Genomic DNA, 17,750 nt, shown 5'->3' on the forward strand with positions numbered 1-17,750 from the left:
GGGTACAAAAAATGACTGTGGACCAACCTGTCTTTTAGGGATCCCTTACAAAGCAGTAAAACATTCACAGGGAATAATACAGGTAGAATCTATTCGATTAGACAATTTATCAACTTCCACTCAAGAGGGGTCGTGTACAAGACCACATGCGAATGTGGCTTGGAATATGTAGGAAAAGCAAAAAAAGAATTCTGTAGAAGGATTAGAGAACGTGTACGTGACATTGTCAACAAGAGGGATACATCTACAGTATATCCAATCATGTTAACATATATCATCAGGGTAATCCGAATAAGATCAAGTTTGTAGGTATTGACAGAATCAACCCCCCAAGTAGAGGCGGGGATTGGGATCACATTTTTTGGTTACAGACGGTACATCCAAAGGGTCTTAATGACCAACTTTCCTTCTCTTCTTTCCTATAGGTCAGTGGTACTTAGGGACTGTAGAGCGGGACAGCCATTGTCGAGTGGGGGCGCCACTGCGAAGGTCTAGGGTGCCAACATCCGCGTTAGGCAGGGTGCAGATACTATAGTACGCACTAGGGTAATTTTAGGCCCACCTCCCCCACTTGTTCTGACTTTTATTTCTTTATGCACGAAGGGGCCCCTGAGGGGTCGGTCTGTGAAGCGCACGTACGGTTTAACTACCTTATACCTACAATTAAATTTGGCTCATAGCCCATATCGTCTATATTCAGAGAAGGTTTCTTTCTTCTTTCTTTTTCCAATATTGTACCTTTATTTTATTTCCCTTTTTAGGAATTTGTTGGGATATAACTTTTTTCTCCCAAATAACCCTGTCTTACAGCGTTCTGTCCTAGATCGCTTATATAGTGATTTCCTTGGAGTGAAACCTGCACATAACAAAGTGGTACTGTTATAGATCGTGTTTCTATGACCTATAACATGATAATGCCCAGCAGCTGATTTTATGTGCTGTTATAATTGAGGGGCAATTCTCTTGGAAAGCAATCCATTTGGGTATAGTGCATAGCGGAGCATTGCTCATGCGCGTACCCGTGGACCGCGCTTGTTTGTTACAGTAGCGCTTGCATTCCACAGTGGACCCAGAGACAGTTTCTTTAACTTCCGGGTTGGACTTGCGTTCCACACATTATACTTCCGGATCTTGCATGTATTTCAAGAGTGGAAGTGACGCACGGTAATGACCGGAGGTATTAACGCACGGTAATGACCGGAGGTATGGCAGCATTTGATTGCAGGGCGCGAGAATAAGTTCGGACAACTCTCACCTGCCCACACACTATTACAGCGTCTCTATGATGGCACTAGTATGCTGGCCCCACTATATCCCCTGAAGAGCATAAGCTAAACGCGTCGGGAGGGGGTCTTTTGAAGTGGTCAAACCGCTGTATCCGGATGAAGGTCATGTCCCTGTGACTTTAATGCGGGTGAGACCTTTCCAGTTTTTCTAGGATGCCTTGTTTACGGTGTCAATCCCCTTGAGGTTCTAAGAGGGAAGGTGGTAATTTCTGAATATGCATAAGCTGTAAAATAGTTGCAGTAATTGACATCTCCTCTACATTGACATGTTTGACATTATTAACCCCTGTTTATTTTGGACCCTGATTTTTTTGATGTGGTTTTAAAAGAGGGGCTTTTCTGTGGAGGGTCTTGGGCCCTAAGAGGATGTACAGAGTCATTGGACTAGTTTAAGTTAAACCCATTTGAAATGCTTTTCCTACTATGGTTCTATTTTTTATTTATTTACACAGTAATGTGTGTCTGATCATCCTTGTATGTGGAGATTGCACAGATTAGGGGTGATTTGGTGTTATTAAATCCCAATCTGATTTGATCCTTATGGTACATACGCATACCCCTTACTTTGCTATTTTTTGTTTCAGGTTTGGTAAATACTAGGGGTGGTGTGGTTATTAGGGATCTAAGCACAGCAGATAAAGGGGTGCTATGATATAATACCCCATCTGCGTATGATGCATCCTGCAGTACTTTGATTGTTGTTTGTCTTTCGCACCTTGCACAAATTTTCATTTTGTTTGTTTATGGTAGTTGCAGATTTTTAATAAATAATTAAAGGTTACTTTTTAAATCCAAATCGCTATACATGTTAGATTAGTTGGATTCCACCACTAGCTGATTAATTTGTAAAAGTTCACCAAAAACTTACGGTATATAATTTTGGTAGTCATATTGAAATAAATATAGATGACATGTTATTTATAATGCCTAGTATTAAGAAAAGAAACAATTTGGCCTACTTCACGTTATTACACTTTTTTATTTCAATTTGTGCAAAGAATTCTTTTGCATTTTGTTGAGTGGAAGATATGTACTTTGCTTCCTAGCTGCATCTCTCGTGTACCAGTTCATTAGTTAAAAATTACTAGATTTGTTTTGCTTAGTAAGCACCTCTTCTGAAAAATGTTCTAATATTTTACAGAGGAAGGGTCTTAAGTAAAATAAGTTACAGCCCTAGTTATTTGATTATAGCAATCTGTTCTATACAAATGATACAAACTTGATCCATATGTTTAGTTACCGTTACAAAAAATTATAATTTTTTGTTTTCCAGTAAAACGCTGGAGGGAACCTAAAGAAGAAAGGCGTCCATGGAGAATATGGTTAGCAGTTTCTTATATGTTTCTAATTCACACAAGTTCCCCAATCAATCAACATGTTTGATCATTAATCCAGATTCACCATACCCTTGATGAAGCCAGAGTAACAGTGAAATTTGTCAGGAAGTGGGGTTTGTCTGTTTATTTAATAGGTTTGAACAATTATGGTGGCTGTCCCTAGCAAGCTGTTTACACTGCAAGGTAATCATGAACGAGTGATGTTGAAAACGAGAGTTTCGTGAGTAACACTCGTTCATGATTATCTTGCAGTGTAAATGCCCCTCATTGTAACGCTTCACCATGCAACCTGTCATGGAAGGTTACTCTGTATCCCTTATTGTGGTGGGTGCGTAGGACCTTATTCTGACTCCAAGAAGTAATCCTAAATTCTTTTCAAAAGTCTGGCACTCCGTAAAATCTAATTTCTTTATAAATACACTTTAAAATCAATGCATGTCAATCTTGCTTGTTTTGATCGATACTGCTAATAATCATAGACAGATTTCAAATATGCATGTTCTATAAAAAACACAGTCAGTATTTGCAGCTTAAAATATGCATGTTTTTTATCTGGTTTTTTTTCCATGTGTTTTTCTCTCATTTATTTGGGTGAAAAATGCTGCAAAAAGAATTGAAATGCTGCAGATTTGAAACTGCATCAAACCTACAAAGAAAAAATTATCAGCTTATGCATGAAATTTCGCTTTGCTGGGAAGGGAAAAAGTTGCTGTTTTTTTTTTTCATGTTAAAAAAAAATCATGAAAAATGAGGCAAAAACGCAACGTGTGGACATCCCCTAAAACCAAAATACTGACCAGTCAAAGGACATCTACGCAAATATATCCAAGACAAAAAAAGGAGTAAAAAGAAAACCACCAGAAAATAAATCAATGAATAAATTTGATTAAATAATCACACATAAAATCAACTTGACACAGTACAAAAACATAGGGGAAAAGGAGGAGACATGAATGTAGGTAAGGAAAAGACTGTAGGTCAAAATAGGACTTGGACAAGCCGGTGAAAAGAACAATCACAGAATGTGTGCCCCGAAATATCATAAGCTGTCTTATGCTGTGAATAGTTGTAGGATATACCTATATACAAACAGGCTCGGACTGGCCCATAGGGTACCAGGGGAATACCCCGGTGGGCCCCTGTGCAGATCTGGGCCCCCAACCCCATTGTATGGGCAGTACTTGGCATAATTCACTTAATTCACTCTATAGAAAAAAGCAGCATCTCATCATTCATTAACCAAACTACCCGGTTTATTATTATATAGAGATATAGGTAAATTTGCGAATGAGGGTAGTGTAATATTTGCGTGCAGGTGAAAAGTGGGACCCCCTAAAGTCAATGTTACTGGTGGGCCCTTGGCTCCCCAGTCCAACACTGTATACAAATATAATATAAAGTCCTTGCTTACCTATAGTAGAGGTCCAAACCAAAAGCAGCGTTCCCACGACCCCTGGTATATTAATTATATTGAGAAATTCGAATTTATGGTGTGCCGGAGTTTTGAAAATAATATATGATCAACCCAAGACCACATTTTTAAAATGGTTTTCTCTAATGTGATCGTTCCTTTTATTTTTTTTTTACAATTTAGTGCCGTTTTTACTTGTTTCTAACAATTGCAAAATGAAATTGAGTGTTTCCTAATTGTGAAATATGGACCAAAATGAGCTATATACTGGGAATGATGACTTTTGACAAATGTTTTGCATAGACCACTGACAGATGAATGGGTCAGTATTCGGTTTGTTTCTGGGTGAATTATATGTTTGGGGTTAGTTGAAGCTACCCATGGTATATAGGTTTACTATTTGTGTATATTGCTTTTGTTTACCTTTATGTATTTATATTTTAAAATCTTTAGGTTATTTGACACATCTAAACAGGCCATCGGTGCTCTCTTCATTCATTTCACTAATATCTTTCTCTCGAATCTGACGGAAGAGGACCCTTGCTCTTTGTAAGTATCGCCTATTTGACAATATGTGTGAATAAAGAACATCAGTGTCCTTTGCTTGTGTCTTGCTGGTTTAATGACATTGGCTTCATGTAAATCAGACTAGCAGGTTATGCGCACAACACACTTATTTACAGGATGAAAAACAGTCTTGGTGGTTAGCAAAGGCCTACAGAAAGGTGAGGGCATTTATTATTTTTTGGGTGGAAATGGGAGTATGGAGACCATCACACCAGTATTACTACTTTACTGGTATTTTTAAGGTGGCAGTAGTCCAGATATGTAAATTAGCTGTCAGACAAACATCTTTAAAAACCCAAGGGTAAATATTTAATGACCATTTCATGTCAGTATGCAAATTGCCTCTTCAGAGAAAAAGAGGACTTGAACTCTATAGCGCCACAAATTGGAAGTAGCGATCCTACAAGTCACAATCAACCCTTTAACGAGTCTTGCAATGTGACTTAGGATAAGACCCAAACCGGTATCTCAATTCGCAGACACGGTGTTTCGGGCTGTTGGCCCTCGTCAAGTCCTCTTTTTCTCCGAAGAGGCAATTTGCATATTAAATTTCCCTGAGGAGCATTGCATGACGAATAAGCCTCCTTACCTTGACAAGCCAGAGCTGGTATGTCACTCTCCACAAGGAGAAACCTTACACCATTTCACTTCAGGACATTCTTGTCTACTGTTTAGGACGAAGTTCCTCACTTTTATGAGAAGTACCTAGTGACAACGAATGATCATATATTTGTCAGTATTCTTTAGACACACTTGCTAATTAACTATAATGGTAATTGACCACTGTAAACAGGCATTTACAAAAATTTGCTACAAAGCACTTAGGCTTCAGCAGAACATGCTGTCACTAAAGATGGCAAAGAACTGTAATGATCTAATAAGTGGAGTCTTAGCTTATGTGCCTGACACTAGTCCATGGGAAGCTAATAAACCTTTAATTTATGTAGGAATGAGGATAATCTCGCAGCAGCGGTCTAGATATGCTAACATACCTAGATCAGGAAAATATTTACCCTTGCTGTTCCATAACCGCCAGCTACATGTAAACCGATCGGCGGTCATTTAATAGACTCTTTTATAAAGGCTGACCGCGCTTCTTGGTAAACAGAACTATCATTAATGTGTACATAGAATGTAATTGTTCTCGGCAGCACATCTCCTGTTAACACAGAATGATGTGCTACCAAGAGTGATCATTTTCAAGCAGGCTTAAAAATAATTTCACTCAACGAATGAGATTTGTGTTCCTTTGTCTAGTGTATAAATGGGCCAACAGTTAGAAAATGCTTGTTCATGATAATCAGCCTTGTAAATGTGCCTTCAGATTCCAATATTTTGACTCGCCATTATCTCAAGTAAAACGCGATTTTACTTCCCTCTACACCTCTAGCTTTCAGGTAAGCCCATACTACAGAGGTCTGGCAGCTCCAACTAGGCACTCCTCAATAGGAAAGAAAACAGGCCTAATTACTTGAGCAAAACTAATGCTAACAGCAGACCAGTTATCCAATGTCTATGCATGACATTACCTATCTTCCCGTGTATCTTCATTGAGGGGTTTCATTCTCATTGATGCCAAGTCTTCATAAACAATCCTTTTGTCTGTAAAATTCATTAGTAACATAAGATTAGGGTAAAAACCTAAAGGAAAGTTAGAGCATAATTCTGATCATTTTTTCCTGCAAGTTTTATCTGACTGCCTTCATTACTTATGTTTCTATTATTATTTCCATGGTTGTGTGTACTAGTACACTACTTATGGCATATGCATGCTTTTACCTTATACATTGCAAAGAAGTGCCGCATTTTCTAACTTGTTGCAGTACAAATGTGTTCTTATTAAGTATCCCACTTTAATCCTATTACCTCTGTACAGATACCTGATTAATTTTCTGCTGGATGCAACTCTTGGAATGATACTTATATGGCTGAGTGTTAAATTTGTTTCCATGATCGTGCAGAGGAGACGATGTACATTACTTGTATTTGGTGAATATGGTAAGAATCAATATTCTGTATTTTGTGCTTCTTTTTATTCTCCTAAGGTGTATTGTGTTTTTTACACTTCATTTGTTTAATGTCCACCATTCCTTTTATATTCTGGATTGGATGAAGATTTTAATGTTTTAATATGTTTTGGAAATAAAACCATACTCATATACACATTTAATAAACATAATTTCAGTTTAAAAATATAATAATAAAATAATATAATATAATGTATAAAAGACAAAGAGAAATAGCTTTCACTCCGTAGACCACAAAATACTAGTGCAATCTCTGTGCAGATATAGAGCCATCAGAGTGCTGATAGATAAAAATAAAAAGAGGGTAGGTAGTCCACTATTGGAAAAACCGTTTTGAATGCCCTCAATTGGCTGAATTTAAAAAAAAAAAAAGCATGCTTGATTACATCTCAGACTAGCCCTGTTCCTCTGCTCTGAGTGCTTTGCCCCACCCCCAATGATCTTGTGACATTGTTTCTATCACTTAAGCCTTACAGCAGTATATCAGTGGTCATTGATCAGCTGCAGCCTTCACGCTGCTGTCAGAAGGTTGAAAAATAAGGTAATTGGGAAAGCCACAACAATATGGACCTAAGAGATGGTGCATGTTCTAGAAATGTGCTGAGAACCCAGTAAGAGGTGGAAATGAAGGGGTTTCTCTTTTATGGTACAATATAACAAGTTTACCTAAATTCTGTACTTGGTTATTGTTGTCTGTTGAATATGAGATTATAAATATACATTAAATAATATATACAGACGTATATGATCCCAATAGTGATAATAGGGGACATATAACTGTGGCCACTTTTTACTATTAAGAGCTCCGTTATTATAATTCGGCTGCCGCGTATTTGGTAAGGCAGTAATGCTATGGTATTCCTTTGAGGATAAATTAATGCGGCATTAGTCTCTTTTTTAAGGGACATGTAGCATAGCTGGAGGGTATTTAACATCTAGCCTGTTATGATCTGGTGGCCTAAGAGCAGCATGAGACGTACTCTGGAGAAGGTGGTACCTGTACTGACCGCAGACCCTGAACTTAACACCGCAACTAGAAGTAGCCGTGGAATGTACCTAGCGCTCCCTAGACATCTCGACACAGCCGGAGGACTAATTACCCCTAGAGATAGAAAAGGGAAAACTATCTTGCCTCAGAGAAAATCCCCAAAGGATAGACAGCCCCCCACAAATATTGACTGTGAGAGGAAAGGGAAAAAACATACACAGACTGAAATGAGAATTTAGCAAAGGAGGCCACTTCTAGCTAAATAGAAAGGATAGGACAGAGTACTATGCGGTCAGTATTAAAACACTAGAAAATATCCACCACAGAAAATACAAAATCTCCACAGCTAACTAAAGATATGGAGGGTATATCTGCATCTCCAGAGATACCAGCTTGGCTAAACAAATCCTTATACAGACCAAGCTGGACAAGACAAAAACATGGAAAAGAACTGAACAATAAGGCCACAGCATGTGGACAGCAAAAATCAAGGCCAGAACTTATCTTTGTTGAAATGAACTGCAAAGCAGAAGAGACCAGGCAGGGATGTGAATCCTCCAGGAACAATGAACAACTGGCACTGACTAAAGGGTGAAGCAAGACTAAATAGCCCAGTCAAAATTGCAAAAAGTGAACACCTGATAAATGCTGCGATTCAGAGACAGCAGCGCTACCACTTACAACCACCGGAGGGAGCCCAAGAGCAGAATTCACAACAGTACCCCCCCCTTGAGGAGGGGTCACCGAACCCTCACCAGAGCCCCCAGGCCGATCCGGACGAGCCAAATGAAAGGCACGAATCAAATCATCAGCATGAACATCGGAGGCAACAACCCAAGAATTATCCTCCTGGCCATAACCCTTCCATTTGACAAGATACTGAAGCTTCCGCCTCGAAAAACGAGAATCCAAAATCTTCTCAACCACATACTCCAACTCCCCATCAATCAACACCGGGGCAGGAGGATCAACAGAGGGAACAACGGGCACCACATATTTCCGCAACAAAGATCTATGAAAAACATTATGGATGGAAAAAGAGGCTGGAAGGGCCGAAAGAAAAGACACTGGATTGATAATCTCAGAAATCCTATAAGGGCCAATAAACCGAGGCTTAAACTTAGGGAAAGAAACCTTCATAGGGACATGACGGGAAGACAACCAGACCAAATCCCCAACCCGAAGCCGGGAACCAACACACCGACGACAGTTAGCAAAACGCTGAGCCCCCTCCTGGGACAACACCAAATTGTCAACAACATGAGCCCAAATTTGCTGCAACCTGTCAACCACAGAGTCCACCCCAGGACAATCAGAAGGCTCAACCTGCCCCGAAGAAAAACGAGGATGAAAACCAGAGTTACAAAAGAAGGGTGAAACCAAGGTAGCAGAACTAGCCCGATTTTTAAGGGCAAACTCGGCCAATGGCAAGAAAGCCACCCAATCATCCTGATCAGCAGACACAAAGCATCTCAAATAAGTTTCCAAAGTCTGATTAGTTCGCTCGGTTTGGCCAATTGTCTGAGGATGAAATGAAGAAGAAAAAGACAAATCAATGCCCAGCCTAGCACAAAAGGCCCGCCAAAACCTAGAAACAAACTGGGAACCTCTATCGGACACAATATTCTCCGGAATGCCATGCAAACGAACCACATGCTGAAAAAACAACGGAACCAAATCAGAAGAGGAAGGCAACTTAGGCAAAGGTACCAAATGAACCATCTTAGAAAACCGGTCACAAACCACCCAGATAACTGACATCCTCTGGGAAACCGGAAGATCCGAAATAAAATCCATAGAAATATGCGTCCAAGGCCTCTCAGGGACCGGTGTCATGATCTCTGCAGGCAGAGATCATAGCAAGCCTATAGAGGGACAAGCTCTCGGAAGATGGAACTATACTGACCATGAACTAAGCCTGCCGCGCAACTAGAAATAGCCAGGTAGCATTTCCTATTTATCGCTAGATGCCCAGCTCTGGCCTAAGACCTAAATAGCTAGCAGAGGGAAATATAAGACCTGGCTCACCTCTAGAGAAATATTCCAAAGAAGACAGTAGCCCCCCACATATAATGACGGTGAGTTCAGATGAAACAACAAACGCAGCAGGAAAATAGTCTTAGCAAATTTGAGGTCCGCTTACTAGATAGCAGAAGACAGATAGTATACTTTCATGGTCAGCAGAAAAACACTAACAAAACACCATCCAGAGATTACCTTAAACTCTGGCATTAACTCATAACGCCAGAGTAGCAATCCCTGATCAACGAGAGCTTTCCAGACACAGTAACAAAACTTCAGCTGTGAACTGGAACAAATAGGCAAAACAAAACATGGACAAAAGTCCAACTTATCTAGTAGTAGTCTAGAAGCAGGAACAAGCACTGAGAGGCATCAGATAACATTGTTGACCGGCAAGAAACCACCAGAGAAATGAGCTTAAATAGCGACACCCACTACTGATGGAACCAGGTGAAACAGGAAAGAGGATGACAAGTCCAATTCCACAAGCGGCCACCGGGGGAGCCCAGAATCCAAATTCACAACAGACCGGCAAAGGCAAAAGCAACCCACTAGCGCGGGAACAGCAAGGCTTGGCCCGCGCACAAGTCCCACAGGACTGCACAAAAGAACGCACATCCCGTGACAAAGAAGGCCACCAAAAGGACCTACCAACCAAATCTCTGGTACCAAAAATCCCAGGATGACCAGCTAACACAGAACAATGAACCTCCGAAATCACTTTACTAGTCCACCTGTCAGGAACAAACAATTTCCCCACTGGACAGCGGTCAGGTTTATCAGCCTGAAATTCCTGAAGAACCCGTCGTAAATCAGGGGAGATGGCAGAAAGAATCACCCCTTCCTTCAGAATACCGACCGGCTCAAGGACCCCAGGAGAATTAGGCAAAAAGCTCCTAGAGAGGGCATCAGCCTTAACATTCTTAGAACCCAGAAGATACGAGACCACAAAATCAAAATGGGAGAAAAACAGGGACCATCGGGCCTGTCTAGGATTCAGCCGTTTGGCAGACTCGAGGTAAATCAGATTCTTATGATCGGTCAAGACCACAATATGGTGCTTGGCCCCCTCAAGCCAATGTCGCCACTCCTCAAATGCCCACTTCATAGCCAACAACTCACGATTGCCGACATCATAATTGCGTTCCGCAGACGAAAACTTTCGAGAAAAGAAGGCACACGGTTTTATCAAGGAACCATCAGAATTCCTCTGAGACAAAACGGCCCCTGCCCCAATCTCAGAAGCGTCAACCTCAACCTGAAAAGGAAGAGAAACATCCGGCTGACGCAACACAGGGGCAGAAGTAAATCGGTGTTTAAGCTCCTGAAAGGCAGAAACAGCCGCAGAGGACCAATTCGTCACATCAGCGCCTTTCTTCGTCAAATCGGTCAGGGGTTTAACCACACTGGAGAAGTTGGCAATGAAACGGCGATAAAAATTAGCAAAGCCCAAAAATTTCTGAAGGCTCTTCACGGATGTGGGCTGGATCCAATCATGAATGGCCTGAACCTTAACCGGATCCATTTCTTGTCATGATCTCTGCAGGCAGAGATCAAAGCAAGCCTATAGAGGGACAAGCTCTCGGAAGATGGAACTATACTGACCATGAACTAAGCCTGCCGCGCAACTAGAAATAGCCAGGTAGCATTTCCTATTTATAGCTAGATGCCCAGCTCTGGCCTAAGACCTAAATAGCTAGCAGAGGGAAATATAAGACCTGGCTCACCTCTAGAGAAATATTCCAAAGAAGACAGTAGCCCCCCACATATAATGACGGTGAGTTCAGATGAAACAACAAACGCAGCAGGAAAATAGTCTTAGCAAATTTGAGGTCCGCTTACTAGATAGCAGAAGACAGATAGTATACTTTCATGGTCAGCAGAAAAACACTAACAAAACACCATCCAGAGATTACCTTAAACTCTGGCATTAACTCATAACGCCAGAGTAGCAATCCCTGATAAACGAGAGCTTTCCAGACACAGTAACAAAACTTCAGCTGTGAACTGGAACAAATAGGCAAAACAAAACATGGACAAAAGTCCAACTTATCTAGTAGTAGTCTAGAAGCAGGAACAAGCACTGAGAGGCATCAGATAACATTGTTGACCGGCAAGAAACCACCAGAGAAATGAGCTTAAATAGCGACACCCACTACTGATGGAACCAGGTGAAACAGGAAAGAGGATGACAAGTCCAATTCCACAAGCCGCCACCGGGGGAGCCCAGAATCCAAATTCACAACAGTACCCCCCCCTCAAGGAGGGGGCACCGAACCCTCACCAGATCCACCAGGGCGACCAGGATGAGCCCTATGGAAGGCACGAACAAGATCAGAAGCATGAACATCAGATGCATTGACCCAAGAATTATCCTCCTGGCCGTAACCCTTCCAGTTGACCAGATACTGGAGTCTCCGTCTGGAAACACGAGAATCCAAAATTTTCTCCACAACGTACTCCAACTCACCCTCAACCAACACCGGAGCAGGAGGCTCAACTGAAGGTACCACAGGTACCTCATACCTGCGCAATAACGACCGATGAAAAACGTTATGAATGGAAAAGGACGCAGGGAGGTCCAAACGGAAAGAAACAGGATTAAGAATCTCCAATATTCTATAAGGGCCGATGAACCGAGGTTTAAACTTAGGAGAAGAGACCCTCATAGGGACAAAACGAGAAGACAACCACACCAAATCTCCAACACAAAGCCGAGAACCAACACGACGATGACGGTTGGCAAAACGCTGAGTCTTCTCCTGGGACAACTTCAAATTGTCCATAACCTGCCCCCAGATGTGATGCAATCTCTCCACCACCGCATCCACTCCAGGACAATCCGAGGATTCCACCTGACCGGAGGAAAATCGAGGGTGAAACCCCGAATTACAGAAAAACGGGGACACCAAGGTGGAAGAGCTGGCCCGATTATTGAGGGCGAACTCTGCCAATGGCAAAAAAGCAACCCAATCAGCCTGGTCAGCAGAGACAAAACACCTCAGATATGTCTCCAGGGTCTGATTAGTCCGCTCGGTCTGGCCATTAGTCTGAGGGTGAAAAGCAGATGAAAAAGACAAATCTATGCCCATCCTAGCACAGAATGCCCGCCAAAATCTAGACACAAATTGGGTACCTCTGTCAGAAACAATATTCTCAGGAATACCGTGCAATCGGACAACATTCTGAAAAAACAGCGGAACCAACTCAGAAGAAGAAGGCAACTTGGGCAGAGGAACCAAATGGACCATTTTAGAGAAACGGTCACAGACCACCCAGATGACAGACATCTTCTGGGAAACAGGCAGATCTGAAATAAAATCCATCGAGATGTGTGTCCAAGGCCTCTTAGGAATAGGCAAGGGCAACAGCAGTCCGCTAGCCCGAGAACTACAAGACTTGGCCCGAGCACAAACGTCACATGACTGCACAAAGACTCGCACATCTCGTGACAGGGAAGGCCACCAGAAGGATCTTGCCACCAAATCCCTGGTACCAAAAATTCCGGGATGACCTGCCAATGCAGAAGAATGTACCTCAGAGATGACTCTGCTGGTCCAATCATCCGGAACAAACAGTCTATCAGGCGGACAACGATCCGGTCTATCCGCCTGAAACTCTTGCAAGGACCGCCGCAGATCAGGAGAAACGGCCGACAAAATTACTCCTTCCCTAAGGATACCTGTGGGTTCAGAATTACCAGGAGAGTCCGGGTCAAAACTCCTAGAAAGGGCATCTGCCTTAACATTCTTAGAACCCGGTAGGTATGACACCACAAAATTAAAGCGAGAAAAAAATAAAGACCAGCGCGCCTGTCTAGGATTCAGGCGTCTGGCAGTCTCAAGATAAATCAAATTTTTGTGGTCAGTCAATACCACCACCTGATGCCTAGCCCCCTCGAGCCAATGGCGCCACTCCTCAAACGCCCACTTCATGGCCAAAAGCTCCCGATTCCCAACATCATAATTCCGCTCTGCGGGCGAAAATTTGCGAGAAAAGAAGGCACAAGGCCTAATGACGGAGCAGTCGGAACCTTTCTGCGACAACACTGCCCCAGCTCCGATCTCCGAAGCGTCAACCTCAACCTGAAAAGGCAGATTCACATCAGGCTGACGCAACACAGGGGCAGAGGCAAAACGGCGCTTAAGCTCCTGAAAGGCCTCTACAGCATGAGGGGACCAATTAGCAACATCAGCGCCTTGTCTGGTCAAATCAGTCAGTGGTTTAACGACATCCGAAAAACCAGCAATAAATCGGCGGTAAAAGTTGGCAAAGCCCAAAAATCTCTGAAGACCCTTAAGAGAGGAGGGCTGAGTCCAGTCACAAATAGCTTGCACCTTGACGGGATCCATCTCAATGGAAGAGGGAGAAAAAATATACCCCAAAAAGGAAATTTTCTGGACCCCAAAAACGCACTTAGACCCCTTCACACATAAAGAATTAGACCGCAGAACCTGAAAAACTCTCCTGACCTGCTGGACATGAGAGTCCCAGTCATCAGAAAAAATCAGAATATCATCCAGATATATTATCATAAATTTATCCAGAAAATCGCGGAAAATATCATGCATAAAAGACTGGAAAACTGAAGGGGCATTAGAAAGACCGAAAGGCATGACCAAATACTCAAAGTGGCCCTCGGGCGTATTAAATGCGGTCTTCCACTCATCCCCCTGCCTGATCCGCACCAAATTATACGCCCCACGAAGATCAATTTTAGAGAACCACTTAGCACCCTCTATACGAGCAAACAAATCAGTAAGCAGTGGCAATGGGTATTGATACTTAACAGTGATCTTATTCAGAAGCCGATAATCAATACATGGTCTCAAAGAGCCGTCTTTTTTTGAGACAAAGAAAAACCCAGCTCCCAAGGGAGAAGAAGATGGACGAATATGTCCCTTTTCCAAAGACTCCTTTATATATTCCCGCATAGCAGCATGTTCCGGCACAGACAGATTAAACAAACGACCCTTGGGATATTTACAACCCGGTATCAAATCTATGGCACAATCGCACTCACGGTGCGGAGGTAACGACCCAAGCTTGGGTTCGTCAAAGACATCTTGATAATCAGAGAGGAACTCAGGGACTTCAGAGGGAATGGACGACGAAATAGAAACCAAAGGTAAATCCCCATGAATACCCTTACATCCCCAGCTCAACACAGACATTGCTCTCCAGTCCAAGACTGGGTTGTGAGACTGCAACCATGGCAATCCCAGTACCAAATCGTCATGTAAATTATACAGCACCAGGAAACGAATAATCTCCTGGTGATCCGGATTGATACGCATGGTTACTTGTGTCCAGTATTGTGGTTTATTATTAGCCAATGGGGTGGAGTCAATCCCCTTCAGAGGAATAAGAGTCTCCAAAGGCTCTAAATCAAAACCACAACGATTGGCAAAGGACCAATCCATAAGACTCAGAGCGGCGCCAGAGTCAACATAGGCGTCCGTGGCAATGGATGACAAAGAGCAAATCAGGGTTACAGACAAAATAAACTTAGACTGAATGGTGCCAATGGAAACAGACTTATCAAGCTTCTTTGTACGCCTAGAGCATGCTGATATAACATGAGTAGAATCCCCACAATAGAAACACAATCCATTCTTCCGTCTAAAATTCTGTCGCTCGCCCCTGGACAGAATTCTATCACACTGCATACTTTCTGGCGTCTTTTCCATAGACACCGCCAGATGGTGCACCGGTTTGCGCTCCCGCAGACGCCTATCAATCTGAATAGCCATTGTCATGGACTCATTCAGACCTGCAGGCACAGGGAACCCCACCATAACATCCTTAACGGCATCAGAGAGACCTTCTCTGAAAGTTGCCGCCAAGGCGCACTCATTCCACTGAGTAAGCACAGACCATTTACGGAATTTTTGGCAGAAAACTTCAGCTTCGTCTTGCCCCTGAGATAGTGCCATCAAAGTTTTTTCTGCCTGAAGTTCCAAATGAGGTTCCTCATAAAGCAAACCCAAGGCCAGAAAAAACGCATCCACATCGCGTAACGCAGGATCCCCTGCTGGCAATGAGAAGGCCCAATCTTGAGGGTCACCCCTGAGCAAGGAAATCACAATCCTAACCTGCTGAGCAGGGTCTCCAGCTGAACGAGACTTCAGGGACAAATAAAGCTTACAATTATTTCGGAAATTCAGGAAGCTAGCTCTATTCCCTGTGAAGAACTCCGGCAAAGGAATTCTCGGCTCAGATACCGGAGCATGTACCACAAAATCTTGTAAATTTTGTACTTTCGTGATGAGATTATTCAAACCCGCAGTTACACTCTGGAGATCCATTATTGTCAGGTGCACACAGAGCCATACAGAGATTAGGAGGAGAGAGAGAAAAAAGACTGCAGCAAGGCAGACTGGAGGAAAAAAAAAAAAAAAAAAAAAAAAAAAAATTCCAGCAGACTTCTTATAACTCTCCTTTCTCAACCTGGGTCTTTAACACTTTATGGGCCGGTCAAACTATCATGATCTCTGCAGGCAGAGATCAAAGCAAGCCTATAGAGGGACAAGCTCTCGGAAGATGGAACTATACTGACCATGAACTAAGCCTGCCGCGCAACTAGAAATAGCCAGGTAGCATTTCCTATTTATAGCTAGATGCCCAGCTCTGGCCTAAGACCTAAATAGCTAGCAGAGGGAAATATAAGACCTGGCTCACCTCTAGAGAAATATTCCAAAGAAGACAGTAGCCCCCCACATATAATGACGGTGAGTTCAGATGAAACAACAAACGCAGCAGGAAAATAGTCTTAGCAAATTTGAGGTCCGCTTACTAGATAGCAGAAGACAGATAGTATACTTTCATGGTCAGCAGAAAAACACTAACAAAACACCATCCAGAGATTACCTTAAACTCTGGCATTAACTCATAACGCCAGAGTAGCAATCCCTGATAAACGAGAGCTTTCCCGACACAGTAACAAAACTTCAGCTGTGAACTGGAACAAATAGGCAAAACAAAACATGGACAAAAGTCCAACTTATCTAGTAGTAGTCTAGAAGCAGGAACAAGCACTGAGAGGCATCAGATAACATTGTTGACCGGCAAGAAACCACCAGAGAAATGAGCTTAAATAGCGACACCCACTACTGATGGAACCAGGTGAAACAGGAAAGAGGATGACAAGTCCAATTCCACAAGCCGCCACCGGGGGAGCCCAGAATCCAAATTCACAACAATTTCTATAGATGAGGGAGAAAAAATGAAGCCCAAAAAAGAAACCTTCTGTACTCCAAAGAGGCACTTAGACCCCTTCACAAACAAGGCATTATCACGAAGGATCTGAAATACCATCCTGACTTGTTTCACATGAGACTCCCAATCATCTGAAAAAATCAAAATATCATCCAAATATACAATCATGAATTTATCAAGATAATTCCGAAATATATAATGCATGAAGGACTGAAACACAGATGGAGCATTAGAGAGTCCGAATGGCATCACAAGGTATTCAAAATGGCCTTCGGGCGTATTAAACGCAGTTTTCCATTCGTCACCCTGCTTAATACGAACAAAATTATATGCCCCTCGAAGGTAAATCTTAGTAAACCAACTAGCCCCCTTAATCCTAGCAAACAGATCAGAAAGCAAAGGCAAAGGGTATTGGAATTTGACCGTGATCTTATTCAAGAGGCGATAATCAATACAGGGTCTCAAGGAGCCATCTTTTTTGGCAACAAAAAAAAAACCTGCTCCCAATGGTGAAGAAGATGGCCGAATATGCCCCTTCTCCAAGGACTCCTTAACATAGCTCCGCATGGCGGTATGTTCTGGCACAGACAGGTTGAAAAGTCGGCCCTTAGGGAACTTACAGCCTGGAATCAAGTCAATAGCACAATCACAGTCCCTATGCGGTGGAAGGGAACTGGACTTGGGCTCATTGAATACATCCTGGAAATCTGACAAAAACTCAGGAATTTCAGAAGAGGGGGAGGAGGCAATTGACATCAAAGGAACGTCACCATGAACCCCCTGACAACCCCAACTAGTCACAGACATAGATTTCCAATCTAATACCGGATTATGCACCTGTAACCATGGGAAACCCAGCACAATAGCATCATGCAAATTATGCAACACCAGAAA

The 17,750-nt window shown here is 42.5% G+C and overlaps 1 protein-coding gene across 1 annotated transcript in view; it reads left to right on the top strand.

The window, feature by feature from the left end:
* The first annotated feature begins 1,193 nt into the window (after nucleotides 1-1,193).
* Nucleotides 1,194-17,750, top strand: part of LOC143774996 (store-operated calcium entry regulator STIMATE-like) — a 109,816-nt gene continuing 93,259 nt past the window's right edge. Inside the window, exons 1-4 of the mRNA XM_077262811.1 lie at nucleotides 1,194-1,203; nucleotides 2,560-2,608; nucleotides 4,488-4,583; nucleotides 6,478-6,599. Coding sequence (XP_077118926.1) covers nucleotides 1,194-1,203; nucleotides 2,560-2,608; nucleotides 4,488-4,583; nucleotides 6,478-6,599 — 277 coding nt within the window. The remainder of the gene's footprint in view (nucleotides 1,204-2,559; nucleotides 2,609-4,487; nucleotides 4,584-6,477; nucleotides 6,600-17,750) is intronic.

Source organism: Ranitomeya variabilis, chromosome 5, assembly GCF_051348905.1.
Source record: "Ranitomeya variabilis isolate aRanVar5 chromosome 5, aRanVar5.hap1, whole genome shotgun sequence".
In the NCBI taxonomy this organism is placed as follows: domain Eukaryota; kingdom Metazoa; phylum Chordata; class Amphibia; order Anura; family Dendrobatidae; genus Ranitomeya; species Ranitomeya variabilis.